General features: G+C 34.1%; 1 protein-coding gene across 1 annotated transcript; it reads left to right on the forward strand.

Annotated features, from left to right (window-relative positions):
* Positions 1–1,062: 1,062 nt before the first annotated feature.
* LOC130738972 (protein tesmin/TSO1-like CXC 5) lies at positions 1,063–10,415 on the forward strand. The gene is made up of 8 exons (XM_057591157.1): positions 1,063–1,718; positions 2,665–2,772; positions 3,669–3,846; positions 4,837–5,190; positions 5,601–5,701; positions 5,774–5,868; positions 8,835–9,254; positions 9,831–10,415. Exons 1-8 carry the CDS (start codon positions 1,453–1,455, stop codon positions 10,058–10,060), a joined length of 1,752 nt encoding a protein of 583 aa, XP_057447140.1. The 5' UTR covers positions 1,063–1,452; the 3' UTR covers positions 10,061–10,415.
* Positions 10,416–19,611: the final 9,196 nt, after the last annotated feature.

A 19,611-nucleotide genomic window follows, 5' to 3' on the forward strand; every position in this document is an offset into this window, starting at 1 on the left:
TGAGATGAATAGAAGGAAATTCAAACTTCTAGAAGACTTACCAAAACTTTAAATAAAAGAATGAAGATTTAAGAGTTAAGAAACTAATTTATTATTTATGCAAATACATTGTATAGTCTTTCAGAGCTCTCTCAGTTATTTCATTTGCGTTTTTCTCTTAGGTTCATATCTGTATAGGAAATCTTTACTCATAATTAAATTAAAGTTTTAAGAAGAATTCTCATTATTTGAGTAGAAAGTTTGAGTTGGTATATAACTTGTAGAAGTTGTATTTGGAGTCACTCAAGAATTAGCTCGGAGAGGCTAGAGTCGGTTGTTTATCCTGAAGAGACAAAGTCAATATTTATAACTTTGCAAAGATCGTGTAAATACCCTTATGGAGTAAGCGGAAAGGAGGTAACCCAAAGTTTGGGATAATAAGTATATAAATCTTGTGTGAGTTTCTAATTATACTAATTTATCACTAAACACATGATTTTAAACTTAAGACTTTTATCCGCTGCTAAAATTCTAAGGGTTACACATTGGTGTTGAACCTCATAAGCTTACTCTCTTTCAAAATTTTCTTTAAGGCATATTCATTTTGAGCACTCCATTATTCTTATAAATGTGAAAAGTAATAAAGTTCTTGCTAAAAGTTCACAAAACACAATTCAACTTTTTATCATTATTTCAACACCATATCTCATCAAATTTTATTATTAATTAATTAGATATTTAGATTAGAAAACAAGATATTTTGCTTTGTAACCAAAATAAATAAAAAAAGATTAGAAAACAAGATGGGATCTTATTTATTCCATGAATAAATAGGAGGATTAATTTTTTTTAGAAAATAGTAAAGGAATCAAAATTGTCCCCGCACTAAAAACCAGGGGACGAAAGTGGAATTAAATGAAAATTGTTATCTTCAATCCAACGGAAGATGAGGGACGTTTCTATGAATTCAGACCGTCCGATAGATAGGGTGCTCATTAACCGTCCGATGGAATAGGTAACAAGATCTGGCCGTTGATTATTTACAACATAAAATTGAATTTTCAAAAGCTTCGAAGAGAGAGGGAGTGTGTTGTGTCTGCGTGTGATGCCTTCTTCTTCTTCCTCCTCCTTCATCCTCGACCCTCTTCCCTCTGCAAATCGCTGTTTTCGTCTTTCGCTTTCTCTCTCTAGAAACCCTGAAATCGATTTCTCTCTCTAGAACTTCACCCCATTGCGTGGCGCGTTTGGATCGAACTCGAAGAAGACCCGTTTGAATTTCGGAAACTGGTGGTTTGCATTCCGAGCTGCGGAAATCCACGGCAGGGTGTCAAAACTCTCTCAGGCTCGGTGAATTCGAGCTGGTTGGCTGAAATTGTTGGCGAATTTCTGTTTTCTCGAGGGAACGATTGTAATTGGTGGTTGTTTTGGGGTGGAATTTGGAATTTGGAATTTCGGGTTTTGGAGTTGTTTCTCATGGGGGAAGGTGAGGGGGGTGATTGCGCTCCGGCGAATGTGCCGTCGTCATCGGAGGAGGCGGCGGCGGGAGGGGTGGTGGCGGCGTTGGATGCTCCGGCGAAGAAGCTTGCGAGGCAGCTGGATTTCACCGCCTTGTCGGAGCAATCGCAATCGCAGCCGCAGGTGGTGCAGCAGCTGCAGAGTGTGGCGCCGCAGCCGGTGACTGTGTTGCCGTCTCCTCCTCCTCCGCCGCCGCAGGCACCTCTCGCTTCGGTGAGAGTTGGGTGAGTTGTTGAAACTGTGCCTCTGTTTGAAATTGATTTCACTTCTCTGCTTCCTGTCTTGGTGCCTTGTGTGTTGTGAAAAGGAAAAAAATCTTGTTCTTGTGTTTCATGGGAAAATTTTGAATTTTTCTTTGAAGAAAAGGGTTTTCTTGAATTCAGGGATTGGATGTTCATGTATAAAGTTCACTTTTTAAAGCTGGGCGGTGTTTCTTTAATTGGAATTTATAGTTTTGTGTGGATGATTGTTCTTTCCCTGTGTGAGCTTCCAATGCATTTGCAATGTTCTGGTTTTGCAATTAGCGAGTAGGGGTTTTTCGGTTGTTAATGGCGGATAGTATAGTATAGCGGCAAGCCCAAAAAACGCTTTTTTGAGCGCTATTGCGGCGCTATAGAAGCAAATAGTGGACAATAGCGGTGAATAGTAGAGTAGCGGTGAACCCCAAGGGCGCTACGCTATAGCGCTCTATTAACGAATTTTCCATGCCCATCTTCATTCCTTTTTCTGTTTCCTTTTTGCTTGCACTCTGTTTAATATTCTACTGATTGACTTGTACGGGTCTGCTATAATAACTCCTCCATGTTAGAGTACGATGGCTGTTTTGATTGCTTACATTCGGTAGGAACTTTAGAATTGCAAACATCATTTATTAAGTTGTTTATAGTAATTTCCTTTAGATTTTAGCTTTCAATGGTTGGATACAATTATTAGATATAAGTATTCTAAATTTATTCTTACCTATGATGTGTGAGTATGGTGAGTGTTCACGCCTTCATGGTTGTCAAACTAGTCAACTTTAGAATCTTACAAGCTTGAACTGATGGGTATATTTGTGAGTAGTTTCATATGATGTTATCCACTTTGGTTGTTTCATTTTGCAAATGTCTTCATGTAAATGCTCAAGCTACATGTTTTGGTCTTCTACTAACTAACATTTTACTTTTCCAGGAAACCAGAATCTCCGAAATCAAAACCAAGACCTAACTTTGAAATAAAAGAAGCTACTCCAAAGAAGCAAAAGCAGTGCAATTGTAAACACTCTAAATGCTTAAAACTGTAAGAAAATATCTCTCTTTCTCTCTACGTGGATTTTTTCTATGAACATGAGAAATGTGTGTGCACGTGCTCTCAGATTCACAACTCTGAAATATAAAGTTGTTCTTCAAGTATGTAGTTTTGTTTCTCTTTGAAAGTACATTGGTAACTTGCTTCTATTGTTATAATTAATTTTCTTTGTTTTTCATACTAATAAAAAAGGAATTTTCATTAATGACTCATCCTTTATATATTCTCTTCTTCTTTGTTTATGGCTACACTGAGAGTTAATGCCTGGGCTTTGCCGATTTTACTATTTCTCTCCTCTTGTGAAGTTGTTTGTTTCATTCTTCTTTTGTCATTGTCTTTTGATTGTTTCTCTTAATTCATAGATGATTTATAAAATTTCAATGCGTATAGGATGTTGCAATCTGTTTAGTGTGTTTGAAAGCAGATATAAAGCTTAAACCTAGCAACTCAGCAAATAGGGTAAACTACCTGAGTGAATTTGAGCAGTCAGCTGTGGGACTCAGTGTCCTGCTTTGGGACCATCCAAGTTCTTTTTTTGGGGGGTGGGGTGGGGTTAACTTTCTGATTCAATAACACTAAATAGTCCTGAAGATTTAAGAAAATTGGAAATAGTTGGGAACATTGAATGGCACTCTTTTCAAATTCACCGCCATCAATTTCCTAATTATTATATGGATGGGTAGTTTTGGAGTCATTGGTTGTGGTTCCCATATCCAAAGTTGGGCTATTTGAATTGTTGTGGTGCATAACTATATATTCCTTTAAGAGGACAAAAAATTTACTGTTTTCAGTGACTATTTTACTTCATCAGAGGTCATTTCACCATTGTTACTTATTGGCTGCTATACCTAGCTATCTAAAGCTGACTTTCAAAATGTTTTGAGCAGATATTGTGAATGTTTTGCATCGGGAATATATTGTGAGGGTTGCAACTGTGTAAATTGTTTCAACAATGTTGAAAATGAAGCTGCTAGACGGGAAGCTGTTGAAGCTACTTTGGAGCGTAATCCAAATGCATTTAGGCCCAAAATTGCAAGCAGCCCTCATGGAACACGTGATAGCAAGGTAGGTGGCGGTTGGTTTAAATTTTTTGTAACAGATAGTATTTTGCATCATGTTCTATTTTGTCTATGACGAAATCAGTTTAAATATAGTGCTTATATTGATGAGACATAGAATCGGAGCGATTCCGATTCCCTAAAAGCCTTTCTGGATATTCCTCAATGTGCCGACTATTCAAAAGAAGTTTTAACTATCTTTTTGTTGGAGCATTTAAGGTTTCATCGTGAATTCGGTGCTGATGATGCAAGACATAGGTTCTATTATCTGTTTATTTCCTGTTCATTGTGGGATATTATGCAAAAGTAAAGGGATATTTTCTGTATATGATTGGAGATCACTTTCTCTATGTAATGTTTTTCCCCATGAAATACTTCCTGAATTAGGCACATCATTCTATAATCGTGGAAAAAGGCCTTTTGCTTACTACGGAAGAAAACAATTTTCTAGAAATAGGTTTTGTGGATTTTGTCTATCCTTACAGAGAGTTCTGTGGGCCCATTCCCTTCAATATGTTGATTATATTTTTGTTTGGTCATTATTTTGGTCAATTGTTCCTTTTTTTTAATGTCCTAAAATAATTTTCTTGTTTATGAAATGTAACCAATTCATATTGTTTCTAGTTTCCTTATTTATATTTGCTTTTATTTAGCAACTTAAGGTTAAAGAGTCGATAAATAATGCTAAAATCTAATTAGAAGTAACTCAGATAAGTAATATCGTTTCAATCACATGCCTATACAACAATTTATATCTTTTCAAGAAGTTGGAGTATTCGTACAGTATAATTTTTGAAATGGAAGAAGCTTATCATAATCATATAACTACCTGTCAAGTGCTTTCATATATTCTCTACATAAATGATAAATAAAGGTTTCTGGACTGGTAATATTCCATATATCGGAAAATGTTCTGAACATTCTTTTGTTTGTATTGTATACTTAACAAAACATTGCTTTATTTGTTCATTATCTGAAATATTGAATATAAATGTAGGAGGAAGCTGGGGAAGGTTTAATATTAGTAAAACATAACAAGGGGTGCCACTGTAAAAAATCTGGGTGCCTCAAGAAGTACTGTGAATGCTTCCAAGCCAATGTTCTTTGCTCTGAAAATTGTAAATGCATGGACTGCAAGAATTTTGAGGGAAGTGAAGAGAGACAGGCTTTATTTCATGGAGATCAAAATAACAATGTGACATATATTCAGCAAGCGGCAAATGCTGCCATAACTGGAGCTATTGGTGCCTCTGGCTTTTCATCTCCACCAGTATCTAAGAAAAGAAAAGGTCAGGAACTCTTCTTTTGGCCTACGGTCAAGGATCCGTCAATCGGAAAGTTGGGGCAGCAGGTAAAACTTGCTCATAGCACAAGTTGTTGTTTATTCAAACTTAAGTATTTGATTGAATCAGAGAAGTAGAGGACAGTTAGTCCTCGCGGCACGGCAATTTGTAGTCACAGAAGTATGTTTTTGTTAGGGGTTGACATAGCTAATATTCTGTTTAGAAGATGCATTTAAACTTGAATTAAGTCTTCACTACATTGAACTCGGCTCCCTCTAGTTGTTTCAACTTTCTAATTTTAAATTCAAAGGAAAAATGATTGAATGAGTCTGAAGCAAAAACTTCTAATTTGATACCATGGTGACTTAAGTCATTCATATTAGCTAGCTGAAGTTTATAGTCAACGCTACTATGATTCATGTGCAACTTTTATTACTCATTTACACTCATCATGAAATATATTTTGAATGTTCATTAGGTAAACCATGTCAAAGGTCCAGCACCCTCCCCATCCTTGTCACCTGCCCCAGGTGCTCGTGCGGGAACTGCAGCACTAGGTCCTTCAAAATTTACGTACAGGTAATATTAGTTATATATGTGAAATGAAAGTAAATTTACTACACTTAGTTGCTTACTTGATTATTTTTGAAGGTCTCTCTTAGCAGACATTATACAACCACAGCACCTCAAGGAGCTTTGTTCAGTTCTGGTGCTAGTATCCGGACAAGCTGCAAAAACACTTGCAGGTATGTTGACATCATCCACCACCAATCACCAATTGTGCTATTGGTCTCTGAAGGTCCACTATGTTTTTTCCCCCATTGTTCCTTGTATGAGCAACTGGTATTAACCTGGAGAGTCTTTACCTCTATTTCTTACTTTCACTTTCACATACTTTTCCTGTTTCCTTAACGGGCCCACTAGTTCTATTTAAAGAGTGTAAATTATAAATAAACCAATCACGTGCCTTTCAATTTGAGCTGTGTTAAAATTATTTCTTAAAGCTGCATTAGATAAAACTCTATTTAATGCAGTTCTAGACCCTAGTGCATGAGAAAGATGAAAACCATAGAGCTTATATTCATACTAAGGATCAGAATGCTTTTTGTACATCCCTAAATAGATTGCTAAATGATAATAACAAGATACTTTTCAAAGAAATTATATTTTTTGCACTTACCTGCTATGTTGTCCTAAGGAGGTATTTCAATCGAGCAAGTATCTATTATGCAGATATGGAAATGTGGATCACATGCAAAATAATATGGTATGGGGATAAAACTTCTCTAATAAAGGCTGTGTGTGTGTGTGATATATAAATAAAATTATAAATAATATTAAAATTAAGAAGAAAAGTCGTAAAGTATATGTTCATTGCAAGAAAGAGAAGGGACCATTCCAAATAAAAAAACTCAAAACTACTCACCATGAACCAGAAACAAACATGCAGTGTTGTTAATTGCGGATGGCGAGTTATGGCGGAAAGCTAAAATCCCGCCATACATGACAAATAACGGTGGAAAGCCAAAAAACCGCCATGGCGGATATTTGATAACAGTGCAAACACGTGAAATGATTATTATTCCTAATATATTGGGGTAAATTGGTTTAAATAACCATTAGATGTCGGTATTATGCCTTGTTGGTAAAGATATTTTTTCAAGCCCTTCCCCTCCGCACACACACACACAAAAAAGGTAATTCAAATATATAACAGTTTTAAGAGGTTCTTGTTGAGTTTCTTTGTGAAGAGAACAGTAAAGAACTAACAGGGGCATTAAATCAGAGAATAATTTCTCTCTGTATTATTCACAAGAAGGTTCAACTTTCTTCTAACAAAGGGAACTCCCCTTTGAACTAACTGAGGGGTCCCCCAGAATTTAAAAAACAAATGTCTAAAAAATCTACACTCCTAAAATGACAGACTATTTATATTTCTCTAGCCAGTATACTCCTAAGTCCTAACCCATTCACTTAGTAAGTTAGTATCTTTTTTTGTTTTTACTTGTATACACTAAGACCACTCTTTCCTTCTAGGCTTAATTGCAACTTTGGTCCCTGACGTTTACAAAAGCCACGATTTTGGTCCCTCACCTAATTTAATTACATAAATCGTCCCTCACCTAACACTCTGTGAGCAACGTTAGTCATTTTGTCAATTTGCTAATGGAAGGAGGCTGAGGTGGATTAATAATCTGACGTGGACGACACTGGGGAGTGAGAGAGAGTCACATGGGGAGCACGTGACCTCCAACGGTCACCTTCTTTCCTTTTTCTCCTATAAAACAGATGCAGCTCGCGTGTAAGGGTAAGGGTCCTTCTCCAACTACTGCAACTCGCGTGAAAGACGAAGAAGCTTCTCCAACTGCTGCAGGTCCTTGGGTTCGACGGTTATGGGGGGATTTAGCGAAGGTTCATCTGCCTGTTCTGGATCTGGAAGGCGATTCCACAAGTCCAAGCCACTGAAGATTCTTTGTGATTGCGGAGTTGAAGCTCTCCTTGTAGCATCAGGGACACCATACAGTCATGGAAGGGTGTTTTATGGCTGTGGATTGTACAAGGGTCCCCATGTGACTCTCTCTCACTCCCCAGTGTTGTCCACGTCAGATTATTAATCCACCTCAGCCTCCTTCCGTTAGCAAATTGACAAAATGACTAACGTTGCTCACGGAGTGTTAGGTGAGGGACGATTTATGTAATTAAATTAGGTGAGGGACCAAAATTGTGGCTTTTGTAAACGTCAGGGACCAAAGTTGCAATTAAGCCTTCCTTCTATTATTTTGGTCCCTAACTGTTGTATTAATTTTTTTTATCACTTTGTGGATATTGTTCAGTTTCTCAGCATCTGTATTTTGATGTTCATACTTCGTAGCTTGAAATTCAGTGTTCTAAAAAAGCATATCTACTCTGATTGGCCCCTTCTAGGGATGAAAACATATAAGGGGTTTCTTTGATCATGTAATTTTAGGACAGACATATTGGAATGAGAAGCAAGTGGACATTAAGTTCTATTATACGTTTTGTGCATTTTAAAAATAGAACAAAACAAGATATGAGGTTAAGGTACACATTTGTTCCACTAAAAGGGGTAACCAAATAGAAGAGTACAAAACTTTTCTGTTACATTCCTTCCTAAAAAAGAGGATGAAGATTGCATAAGGACTCGTTGTATAGTTTGGGGGTCAGGGTGACTATTTTCTGTAGTGAATAATTATTTCAGCCAAAAATTCTAATACCATAATATAACAAATCCATACCCTGATATTTTACTGGTTGTCCAGCTTCTCTCTCTCTCTCTCTCTCTCTATATATATATATATATATATATATATATATATGTGATTAATCCCCTTTAATAACTAAATAAAACAAACTATATTTTGTCCATTGGGACAACTGTGAGATGAGTTTGGATACAAAATCCACGAATTGAAGATGTTGGGGACCCAAACTGCTTGAAAAGTCACATTTTTTTTATGTAAATTTCTGTCATTATGCATAATGATCAATAGGAACAATTTGTGAAACACTGCTATAGCCATGGACCGTGGGACTGTCTGTATTTTTGCTTTAGTTTTTTTGTCTACAACCTTCTTATCACATGTTTTATGTTCACTTGATCCTTCTTATCAGACCCCAAGTCATATTAGCCTTGTTAATGGTTTTAGTTGATTACTTTTTTCTTATCAAATATTGTTATGAATATGATCAGACCAGAAAAATGCAATGGAAAAGCATACAGAAGATCAGATGGAAACTTCTCTTGCTTTTTCAACTCAAGAGCAATTACCTAGTCAGAAGGAAGGTGATGTTCAGAAGGCCATGGCTGATGATTGTTCGAGTGCGAACCAAACAGAGAAAATCAGTCCAGATAATTCCAGTTCAGATGGTGCTGATGTCCCGAAAGGGAGACCAATGTCTCCTGGGACTTTAGCCTTGATGTGTGATGAGCAAGATACAATGTTCATGACAGCTTCCTCCCCCGTTGGGCCAGCTACCCATGCTTGCAACACATCTTCACAGTTTCCTTATGGACAAGGAATGACAGAGGTCTATGCTGAGCAAGAAAGGATTGTATTAACAAGGTTTAGAGATTTTCTCAATAGGGTTATCACCATGGGAGAAATAAATGGCAAGTCAAAATCTTCCTCTCCTTTAATTTTAATTTTACTTTTGGAAACATTCATAAAATCCTTACTATTCTTGGGGGTTTGGTGTCAGCTTTCCTCTTTGGCAATTAAACCCCTTAACCTTGAATTTTTTTTTTAATAACTGCTTCTATTAGTTTATTCTTTGCTACCATCCCAAGGCATGGATTTTTCAACTGCCAATCTATTTGTGTTCAATTGATTCCTCTCCCAAGCATTCGTGCTTAACATTAACAGTGTACACCAAAACTATTTCACATGAACATAGTAGCTTAGCTATTGAGACTTTGTAATAATTAAGGGATTTAACTGTCAAAGTTCATAAGCTGAAAGTTGAAGTGCCAACAGAATTTCAAATCATGTTATTTAAGTGCCAGCAAAAGTCATACAATCACACATGTAGGTGAATTGTCTAATCTCTGCATAAGTGTCAAATCTCTGCATATGTTATTTGAAGTGCCATAAGTCCCCTGTAGAAAATGTGTTTGTATGAATTATTATGTCTCATATTTTTGCACTACCTAGTTGTTAATTTGGCTAATTTCTTTTCCCAAATTCAGAAACAAAGTGTTCGTCATTGGCTAGAAGTGAACTAGAAAATCAGAATGACCCGAGCAGCAATGGCATTGGAAATACCAGTACTGAGATAGTGCATCAGCAGGGAGCCACTAGCAATGGGGTTCCTAAAGCTGTTGTTCCACCCGTGGCCACAACTTCAGCATCTATGATCCCTGAAAATGTTGTTACTGAGAATGGGGAAGCAAAGATGAAGACAGAAAAAGAGAACTAACTTAGGAGGATTTGCAGAGATAAATGACAAGAATGCCTTAAACTTAAAGGTATGCTTGAACTTCTCTGTAATGTAATATTATTATAAAACGTTGCCGTTCTTCATTTTCTGTCTTCTCCTCTATTTATAAGGTCTGTGAAGCATTCAGACCCCACCATTATCAATTTTTCCTTTTATTTATCAATTTTCTTTTTCTAGTTTGGCCATTCATACATATTTAAATTAATTTCCAGCTTCAACATTGCTTTGTAGCGATGCTTGTAAATTGCTGAGTTGTAATTCCATAAAATATATGCTTCAATTTTTGCGTTCCAAGATTTTCATAGCTTGTAATTTAGATTAGTTTTCTTATTTAGTGTTATGGTTTGTTTCCCTTCTCTTCTGCTTTGCTCATGACCATATGTAGAATGCAATTTTACCGCTTGGCCAGGCCTGGAGTTCATTACAATTTTTTCAACAATGTTTTGCTATAATCAATAACCACCCACTCCTTTGTATTCTGACAAACAATTCTTACATTTCAACTATTGATATAATTGGTTGAGATTGATTCTTGCATCTTCCGAATGAGTTTATCTTTTGTTAAATGCTACTCAATTAGCGCTTGAGTTTATCCCATTTTCACTCTTATTATTTTATGGTCAAAACGTAAGTGTTGTGCTATCCATACTGTTAGTGCTGTACTACAGCCATAACACATAAAAAATTTCCAGAAAAAATATTATTAAAAGTAAAATTTGATGGAAGTTTTTCTATTGGAGAACAGTAATCACAGGATAAATGGTACTCTATCTAAGTCATCCATTTATTTAAATTAAAATTCTCTGGTTCTTTTTTTTTTTGAAAGACTGGTTCTTCTTTAAACTCAAGAAAATAACTTTTTCATTTCAAATAGTTATTATTGAAAATTTGTATAGAAGTTAATATTTTATTATTTTGAAATACAATAATATCTGATGATTAAATTATTATCCAAATTTATACATTTATCTAATATCATTTAATTAAAAAAATGAAAGTAAAATTTAAAAATTATCATGATGATTGTTTTTGTGATGAATAATTTGAAAAAATAAAATAAAAAATTCAAAGTTACAATTATTTTATATTTAGCAATATTATTGCTTTCAAATTAAAAAGATTAAGCAATAATATAAATATACTTTAATGGATGTTGGTGGTAGTGGTGAAAGTCTATTTGAAATATAAAAGCATGTATACTGATGGTTGTTTAACGCAATTTTTTTAAAAGCCGAATATATTGATAGGAAGTAAAAGGGACTTAGGCCCAAAGCAAAGAAAGTAAATACAGAGACCTAGCAAAAAATTGACAAAAACAAAAGGACCTTGCAAAAAATTGACCAAAAAAAGACTTAGCAAAATCATGCCAACAACCAATGTATGGTTGGTTCAAATGACACATGTTTGGTTTCTCTTAAGCAAAGTCTCGAGTCTTGAGTTTTGTGAATGAGAAAAAACCCCGCAGGAAGAGGGGAGAGGGGAGAGTTAGTCTCACTATGATATAAGTGTTTCAACTTGAACATGATTGCTTTCTGTGGATGATACCTAATTGCCAACAACGGGCTTAAATATTATGTAGAATTTTATTAACTCATAATATTTTTTCCATAAATAACTCATTATTACTTTTATTTCTTCTACATGAGAGAAAAATAACCTCTAATGCAGGAGAGAAAAAGTTGTTTATAATCACAAATCACCCTAAATGTTGATTATGGGAAGTAGCAACCAACTTATATATAAAAAAAAACCAACGTTTCACATAAGCTTACTCCAATGAAAAAAAGGAATAAACAATTGATGCTTCATGCTAAGGACTAGTATAAACAACCACCAACAGAAACTAAAAAATTGCTCCAATGCTATATTTGGTTTATGGGAGAAAGAGAGAATATGAGTGCAAAAAATGAGAAATATAGTATATTTGATACGTTGTTTGATATGATAGATATAGAAGAAAAAATAAAAGTAAAAATGAGGTTGAAAAGAGAGAAAAAATTGTTTTTTTATGTTAAAAGGACATTTTAATGTATGCCTTTAATATATAAACAAATTTTTGTGGCATTCCGGAGTTCATTTCTTGACGGTTTGACATCCCAAAGTGTTGAGGTATATCATAAAAGACGAAGTTTTCATCACTGCATTTCTTTGCAAATTGGAAAACCGGCAAAAACATATGGGCCCCACAATTGTAGTCTCTCTTCTCCCTATGTTTGCTGAAGAAAACGAGGGAGGAAAGTCACTCTCTTCTATTTCTCTCTTGTCTATTTCTCTCTTCTCAAACCACACTTTAACAAACACACCCTAAAGAAACGAAAACTAGAAAGACGCAAGATGTTCTAAAGAGAAAAATAAGATATGCATTATGCATGTTATCTCTCTAGGATTTACTTTGTCTCAGGATCAACGCGCATTTGTCGGGTTCAAATCCTTGTAAATGCAGCTGCGTTAAATACTTGGTATGGAGAGTTTTGTAACCCATAATGGCCATATCAACCCTAAACATGCATTTGTCACGTTAGATTATTACTATTTAAAAAATTACCTCAAGGTGTGTTTAATATTTATAACCTAAATAATATTAGGGAGTTGTTATTCGGACCCCCCGACATCTATTTGTATCCCCCTTTAAAGTAGAAAAATACTCTTAATGGAAAAATATAAAAATTCCTAACCCATCCTTACATTCTCTCTCCTCTCTCCTTACCTTTTTCCTCCTTCACCAATCACCACCACCGCAGCCGCCACCATCACCACCACCACCGCCTCCATCTTCTCCTCTCTCATCATTCATCTAATTTTGTCTTCGTCGTTTTTTATTTCATTTTCTGCAACTAAACACAGTTTAGAGGTGCGTAACTCACGCACTTTTAAAGTGTGTTTTGCTGCAAATTTGTACATAACTGACATCAGATGATTTAAAAAAATTATGAGACTGCCACAATAAATCAAGATAGAATATTTGGAGATTTGTGGTGGAATAAAAAAATGTGAAATTCAAAATAAAATACCAGATGAAGGAATTTGGCTGAATTCCACAAATCTTAGGATCTTCAAAGAGGATGCTAAGGTACGATCACTTGATTTTTCTCTTCAACTTTGTAGTTGGTCGACTTCGCATCTGAGACAAAAAATTGTCCAATTTTCCAAACCGCACTGTTCCTGATTGTGAAGCGACTACTAGAAGGTGTAGGAATTTGGAGATTCTGATTGCATATTTGAGCTCATAATGGTCCTATTACCTTAACCAAGAAGTGACAATCCTAGATTTCTTCCAGAAATTAAACAGAAAAAAAAAATTGTGCGTTCCGACCAAAACGCACTTTTCAAGGTGCGAGCGAAAAAAATTATAAATGGTCTTTTTGAATTTTACGAATTTAATACGGTACGAATAGATGTTGGGGTCCAAATAAAAACTCTCATAATATTCATATTTAAATTATTCTGAAGGGAAGTACGCATTTCATTAACTTGATAAAGAAGCATCTACAAAGATAGTGTGAAGTGTGAACCACATCATCAGGCGCATTATCCCACCACGTTTAAGAAGGAAATCTTAGCTAGAGAGGCAAGGACACAAGCAACCTTGTTATATTGACTTTTCACATAAGCAAAACTAACTAAACCAAATCTAAACGCTAGCTCTAAACAGTCCTAAATAATTGGAGAAATTTACACTTTAAATATAAATATTTATTTTAAATATGAAAAATTGAAAAGTTTTACAGGTAGAAATTAATATAATGAATAACATAAAATATTATTCATTACTAATTAATATTATTATTTTAACTTATTATCATCATTATGTTTTCTAATTTTTTTTCTAAAGTTGTAATTAATAATTAAAATTTATATAATAATAATTGTTATTTTAAATATGCGAAACTCAAAATTTTTAGAATCATTAATCAATATAATGAATAATATAAAATATTATTAATATTGTTCTTAATGTATAGGCTAAGTTAAGAATAAATCACAATCGTCAAATCCGATCATAAATGAATAACATAAAATATTATTCATAACTAATTAATATTATTAATTTTAATTATTATCATCATTATGTTTTCTAATGTTTTTCTAAAGTTCTAATTAATAATTAAAATTTATATGATAATAATTTTTATTTTAAATATGCGAAACTCAAAATTTTTAGAATCATTAATCAATATAATGAATAATATAAAATATTATTAATATTGTTCTTAATGTATATGCTAAGTCAAGAATAAATCACATTCGTCAGATTCGATCATAAACAGTCAAAATTAAAATAATTTAATGATCATAGGACCACTTAAAAAGTTATAACTATCTGGATATATAAATATATGTGTGTGTGGATAAAGATGTGGATAATTGTGTGTGTGAACAAAGATGTGGACAACTATTGTATTAAATATTAATTACATAACTTCCTCATCCATTAAGATGCATGAATGCAAAAAGATAAACATTGCATCTATAAATAAGTATAGATTATTTTTTACAGATCAAAAGTTAGTCTTATTGGTTTTATATACAAAGAAAGTTGGGATATAATGGCTTCTTTGAAGATGGTGTTGACCTTGATGGTGTTGCTCTTTGCTATAATCTGCAGTGATCGTGTGGGAAGTGCACAAGGGATAGAAAATGATCCAAAGACCGATAATGCCAATGGCAAAGGAAACACAGAGGGGATAGGACATGCACAAGGAATAAGTACTGCTCAATTAGGAGGTCCGGGATGGAATTGTTGCGTATGCGGTAAATCGACATGCTGCCCATGCCCCGTGTAGAACTACAATATCTTAAAAACTTTGTACCTATTCCTCCAATTTCAGAATAATAAATTTGGGTTTGAGAAATTCTTATTCCAGATTTTATAATAGACTTTGATTACATGATTTGGGAAACGTTTTGGTTCTTTTTTATTTTTCTCCACCATTAGCATTTTCATACATATTTTATTCGTCTTAACTAGAGAATGACAACATAAATAATATGGATTTCAATAGAAATCATTTGTCCATGATCTATTCAATCAATGCACATATGAATCTATTAAATTCATCCATTTATAAATACAAAACCAATTAAATTGGATAGGATAAGAGTAGTTAGAGTTTAATGGATATGCATTGACAGTGTAAAATAGTTTTACACAGACATCCAATTGCATTCCGCCAAATCAGAAAATATATTATTCTTTTAATTAAAATCAAAGTCAAATGTAATTATCTCTCCTATGTGGCATGCTTTGATTGGATGACTGTGTAAAACTATTTTACACTGTCAGTGCATATCCATTAAACTCTTTGTAGGTCTTATGAGAATAAACATAATTGTTTATTTTTAATGTAATATAAGATATTTATTTTTAATTTACTTTCATTATTTTTTATTAATGATGATGGGAAAATTCATTTATTATTCAAATTGAATCATTATACTAACTTATTCAAATCTTTATTTTTAATTGAACTTATATTGTGTTTGGTTGTGTTTTGTGGGGGAGGGGAGTTTAGAGGTCTTTTGGAGGGTTTTTGCTGTGGAGCTTAGGTTTATGCCATCTTTTGCTGGATTGGTAACTGTACCCATGTTGAGAGATGTTGTTTCTCAAAAATACTTATTTATATATATATATATATATATATATATATATATATATATTTCTCTTCAAAAAAAACTTATATTCTTTATCTATAATTTACTTCAATTATAATTATTATCTTACTGATTTCTCTTTTGATCCTTACGTATTCTTTATTTTTTAAAATTTTATATATTTAAATTTCAATTATATCCCAATTTTTAGTTCATTTGTTATTTATTATTATTATTATTAAAATTCTCATAATTTTATTATTTAAAATGTCAGCTTTAAATATATTCATTTTTGTTACAAATGCATTATTTTAATTACTATGCACTAACACTGTAAAATAACCTTTTACACAGTCATTCAATTTGAATCCATTAATTTGTCATGCCATACTTTAATTTGGATTTAAAAAAAATTAAAATAAAAAAATAAAAAATTTGATTGGATACATGTGTAAGATTAATCATGTGTTAAAAGAGCATAGTATTGTGACACTTTTTAAATATATCTCATTTTAAGTTCAATTGTTTATCTTCTATCTCATTACTCATATCTTTCACTTATGGTTTTCTTTCAAATTCTACCCAAGGTTCTTCCTTCCCTCTCTCTCTCTCCTTGTATACATGTGTAAAATTAATCATGTGTTAAAAGAGCATAGTATTGATTATACTAATATCACAATTAGTCTAAAGAGTGTGACACTTTTTAAATATATCTCATTTTAAGTTCAATTGTTTATCTTCTATCTCATTACTCATATCTTTCACTTATGGTTTTCTTTCAAATTCTACCCAAGGTTCTTCCTTCCCTCTCTCTCTCTCTCTCTCCTTGTATATATGTATCCAACTCTAACCTTCCCTCTCTCAACCTTGAAACCTCAGCAAGCTACACACTTCCTGCTAGGGTATTCACTTTCTCTCTCTGGGGTTTATAGGTTCAAGCTCAAGCTCACAAACTCACAGTTCCACTATACTACTCTACAACTCAATTCTCTCCCTAAATCCTTCAATCTTAACCTGTAGAGATTTGCTATCATTGTTCCAGAGAGCTTGACCATGAAATTCTTCCATGAACCTATCTTTTTCAAGCTTCCCGAGAAAGTGAGATGGTGAATTTCTCTCCTCAGGCTCTCTCTTAACTTACTGGGCTACCTATCATGTCCTACAGGGTTCCTCTCATGGTCTTATTTTTCTCAAAGGCTCGACCAGAGCTCCAACTCGAGAAGAAATTCGAGTAATAAAGCTCAAACTTACCTCTCTCGATTCCTAAGCTTTGAGAGCCTAAAATTATCCTAATTCTTCCTAAAATCATCTTAATAAACTTAAGGATGAATTTAGAATCGAAAAACACAAAGAAAAACAAGTTCTAGGTTCATAGAGTCAAAGGTTCGCCGGAGAAGATAAAGTTGACGACGACGCTCGCGGTGGTTGGCTCACTCGAGCACTTCTGGGTACTGGTACTTGTTACCCTTGCTGAGAGGAAGAGAATGGTGGTGGTGGGTGGAACTGGAGTGGTTAGAGATGGCCAAAAAGTCGAGTTGCAAGTCGCTTAAGGTCGCCAAATTCTGGGCATCTTCACCAGAATCTTCAAATCTTCGTCGTTTTCCCACTTTTCTTGACCAAAACTTCACCAAACCAATCCATATCGTATCCTCTACCTCCTAGGGATTCAATAGATGAAGAATTAGTCACAAACTCTCAAATAAAAGGAAGAATCGAAGAGAGGAAAATGTGGTGATGATAACTCAGTTTTGAGATAGTTGAAGGCTCTCATCTCTGCCTCACTTTCTTCTGGACTTCAAGCTCGGTTTCTGGGTATTTAAGAGCTTCAGAGGATGCCATTTTTATCCTGGAGGGTGATTAATCTTCCAAATCAAGCTTTACACTTAAGCTTGTTGCACAACCAATGGAGTTTCATGCAAGAGGTTTAGCTCAAGGATTAAGGCTGATGTGATTGTGAATTACGAGCTGACATGTTGCATAGGTGGTTTGAGTGAGTTTAAGGCTGGTTAGGGTTAGTTACTATTGATGAAAGTGGCCTAATCAATCAGGCATAGTAATAAGTCGCACTGGTTGATCGTACGTTTATATCAACTTTAATTATGTCTTCGGAACATAACGAACATGTCATTCTGCTCCATTAATCAAGCATAATGCTGAGTTATGAGAGTGTATTCCCCCTCTTGATGCTCAGTACTAGGTGATATGAGTCGTCAGATTCTCAATCTTTCGACACGGCTCAAGTTACGATCACTCTGAGACAATGTTCCTCATTGTCAAGAGAGTTGATCATATTACTTCTCTCTCATGTTTTAAGTTCCTATTGGATTGTGACGGTTATGTCCTTGGTACTCATTGTCGGTGTTTCCCTAATAGATTCACCAATTGTTCGACTATGCGTAAATTCAGGGTGACATGACTTACATATAGCCGTAAAGGTCGTGCTTTGATTTTGTTGTGTCAAATAGCACTTCTCGTAGTCATATCTAGTGACTAGGCGGTGGTATTTAAGTCGTCGTGTGACTCATCATCACACAAGTGTGTTGACAATGCAAAATTGTTTATGATCAAATACTATAACAATTGTATGACTTAAAAACATCCAAACAAAATTCTACATATTTTAAAGTCTCATTATTATCACTTACTTTTACAATAGGTCTGACTTCAACAAGTTTGTGTCTGTTTGGTTTTAAGTTTGAAAGAGTTTTCACTCAACGGAGACCCAAAGCCTCTTTCACGTTTGAAGTATTGGAATGTGTGATCTCGAATTCTTATGCCTAAGACAGACTTTCAAACTGAAAACCAAACACAACCTCCATATCTGATCATTAAGTTATTCACTCTAGTCCATTCCTATATATGTCAATTTTATGAAAAAAAGTGTTATTAAATAAAAGTTTTTTACAATATCAATTAAACATTAAATATTTTTTCCAAAATTATATTTATGTTTAATATAAAAGAGATAATGAGATTTTAAAATAATAATTCAGAGAAAAAAAATCATAAAAAATTAAATAAAAGTAATCTAGAAAAGTGAATATTTCTTTTATAAATTTATTACTACTATTTTCTTAATTTAAAAGAATTAAGTCAAATGAACATATATGAGTAGTTAATGAAATCACTAGTATGTATCCACTGAGATGGCCTTAGGTCTTGATATTGTTCCTACTAGGAATAAGTTGTGGAACCGTGGAATTCTTGCCCTCTTTGGTGTATGCGTTGCCCGGAAATGGAGAAATCGCTTGAACATTTATTTTGTCAGTGTCAATGGAATAAGGAGTAGTGGTTCTTATCGCAACTAGGTTTGAATTGGAAAGTTGTTCTTGCTAAGGTGAGTTTTGCTGTCATATTATGTTTGAAGGAAAGACAAGCATGTAGGGAAGATGATGTTGTTGGCTGTAATGGAGCTCCAACATTACCAAGCTCAGATGACAAATGCTAGTCTTGGGAGTGCAACAATATTGCGTACTATTTCTGCTCAATGGAAGCCACCATCTGCAAGTCCCTGTCTCCCTCTCTCATGTTTCTCTTACCTATTTCTCTCTTCTCAAACTACACTTTAACAAACACATCGACGCAGGATGCTCAAAAGAGAAAAATAAGATATGCATTATGCATATTGTCTCTCTATGATTAACTTTATCTTAAGATCAACACGCATTTGTTGGGTTCGAATTTTTGTAAAGACGGTTCGGTTAAATACTTGGTATGAGCTTTATCGCTTACAATGGTCATATCCGTCTCGAAATTGCGAAAGCAATCCAAACACATGCATTTGAATTCATTTATACAAAAAATGATTTTCGTATGGTAGTGTGACATCCGGTAGTAAAATCTCAAAATTGATTATGTTCAAATTAATTTTGAGGTTGAAATCAATTCTCTAAAATGACTCACAATATATTGTCATTCATAATTGATTTTGCTCATCA

The sequence above is a fragment of the Lotus japonicus genome, chromosome 2, assembly GCF_012489685.1.
Source record: "Lotus japonicus ecotype B-129 chromosome 2, LjGifu_v1.2".
NCBI lineage: Eukaryota > Viridiplantae > Streptophyta > Magnoliopsida > Fabales > Fabaceae > Lotus > Lotus japonicus.